Source organism: Piliocolobus tephrosceles, unplaced genomic scaffold (genome assembly GCF_002776525.5).
Source record: "Piliocolobus tephrosceles isolate RC106 unplaced genomic scaffold, ASM277652v3 unscaffolded_1371, whole genome shotgun sequence".
Classification (NCBI taxonomy): domain Eukaryota; kingdom Metazoa; phylum Chordata; class Mammalia; order Primates; family Cercopithecidae; genus Piliocolobus; species Piliocolobus tephrosceles.
In genome coordinates this window covers 5291-7420 of record NW_022295099.1, presented here as the reverse complement: position 1 = coordinate 7420, position 2130 = coordinate 5291, and the positions used below count along the sequence as shown (strand labels likewise).

The following is a 2130-nucleotide window of genomic DNA, read 5'->3' as shown; positions in this document are numbered from 1 at the left end:
CCGTGTTAGCCAGGATGGTCTCGATCTCCTGACCTCGTGATCTGCCCGCCTCGGCCTCCCAAAGTGCTGGGATTACAGGCGTGAGCCACCGCGCCCGGCCTGCTGCAGGAGTCTTAAAGAAAGTGTCCACATGTGTGTGAGTGTCGTTCTGGTCTCAATTCTGTACCACTTGTCTACTTGTCTATGCTTTCACCACTCCTATGCTATCTTAATTACTGTAATTTTCATGCTAAGTTCTGATATCTGGTAGGGAAAATGTCTTTTTATGAGAGTGTTGGCTAACCTTGGCTTTTTGCATTTCCATATAAATTTCAGTTGTCAAGTTCGCAAAAATATAGTGGGATTTTGATTGAGATTCTAGATGTTGTCTGATGGAGAATCTAGATAACCGGTGGAAGAGAGGCCTTTTGTAAGCATCATCGGTGCAGGTCCTGCAGGCATCTGAGTGGGATCTGGACGGGCTCTTGCTTTGCAGACTCTGCTCCCCTCCCCATTGTGAGGTAGAAGCAGCTGATGAAGGAGTCTCGGCCCTTTGTGCTGTGATAAGGGCACAGTGGAGGGCCACCCCCCTACTGCAGGAGACATTTCTCAAGGACAGAACATCTCTACCGTGGTTCTAGAATCCTAGGGTGAATACAAATAAATTCTGAGATAAACCAGGCAGCAAATACATAAACAAAACCAACACTGAGTTTCCACTGATAGTGGGGGCTTGTGTCCTGTGAGCTCTCAGGGGTCACTGTTATTGCCCTCAGTTTAACCCAGGGCAGGCCTTACCTTCCTTGAGAACAGGTTAGGTGTTTCCCACTCCTCACTCCCCTCTGCCTTCTCTGTCACTGGCCCCGTGGTTTGCTTTGTGGCTGTAGGCTGAGTTCCATGGAGAAGCCAAAAACAAATACAGAGGCTCGTGCAGGCTGGCTGGTCAGGCAGGGGAGGAAAGGAGCAGACTGTTTAGAGACAGAAAATTGTTAGAGGTATCTCTGGTCTCTGAAGAGGATTAACAGGATGGGAATGAAGGCAAAATACAGATGACAGTAGGGTGACCAGGACCTGGTCATGAAGAAGGGCTCTTGTGACTTACTGAGGCTGAATGCTGGTTTGCCACCGTCTTGCATTTCCTTTGTCCACCAGGCCAGGCTGCTGAGAATCCATAGTCCTGGCCATCCTGAACTGTACCAGAACTGCCCTAGGAGCAGGAAAACCATCTCCAAGATGAAATTTGTGAACTGTCAGGTCTGGTGGAGATGGCGGGGCTGGGGCTGGAGACTAGAAAGAAGTAGGGCTAAGGAGGAGGGGTAGAGGCATGGGTAGAGGCATCCCAGGAAACAGCTCGGGAACGACAGTGTTTGCAAGCAGGGCTAGGAGGAGGAGTAGGAGGACAGATAGGGGAGTCACAGAAAAGAGTTCTGGGACCAGAGTGTTGGCAAGGAGGGCTAGGAGGAGGAAGAGGGGAACAGATTGGGGAATCACAAGGAAAAGTTCTGGGACCAGAGCAATGACAAATGGATGGTTTGTAACGAATAGCAGAAGAGCAGGGCAGGTAGAGTATTAGGGTAGGATAGTGGGGAGGGCAGGTATGAGCCACAGTGGGATAACAGTTAGGGCAGAAAACTGAAAAATCCACATGCTTCTGGAGAGGAAGAAGGGGCTTGGCAGATTGAAGAAGAGGGAGGGATTTGTGGGCACAAGGGTGGGATGGCTTATGAGAGTGGGATGTATTAGGAGGGCAGGATGGATCAGGAGGGTGTGGAATCATAAAACCAGGTACCAGGCGGGGTGGAAATTGAGAAATTGGAGGGAGCTTTCCTGTCATTTTTTCCAATGAGAATTCTAGTTAATCACTTCTCTCAGTGAATCCAAATGAGTAACTGAGATGTGCCCAGACCTACCCCAGCATTTATAACATGCCCACCCCTTGCATCATACCATGTCTGAATGCCCATTATGATGCCTTATGTGCCCCTCTCTTTTGGTCTAGGGAGAGGGCCCCACCAACCAGAGAACGGATCCCAGTTTCTAGATTTTAGAGCGATCATGGAAAATAGCAGAGAAGAAATGGGGACTGTAATAGTCCCTTTTCTGGGGATACCATGTAGTTATGCCCCTCAGTAGGCAAAGTTTGATCAAAGG

General features: G+C 49.2%; 1 protein-coding gene across 1 annotated transcript; it reads right to left on the bottom strand.

Moving 5' to 3' along the window:
- Positions 1-1091: 1091 nt before the first annotated feature.
- On the bottom strand, positions 1092-1864 carry LOC111531002 (leucine-rich repeat extensin-like protein 3). The gene has a single exon (XM_023198245.2). The coding sequence runs from the start codon at positions 1811-1813 to the stop codon at positions 1283-1285; it is 531 nt and encodes a 176-aa protein (XP_023054013.2). The 5' UTR covers positions 1814-1864; the 3' UTR covers positions 1092-1282.
- Positions 1865-2130: the final 266 nt, after the last annotated feature.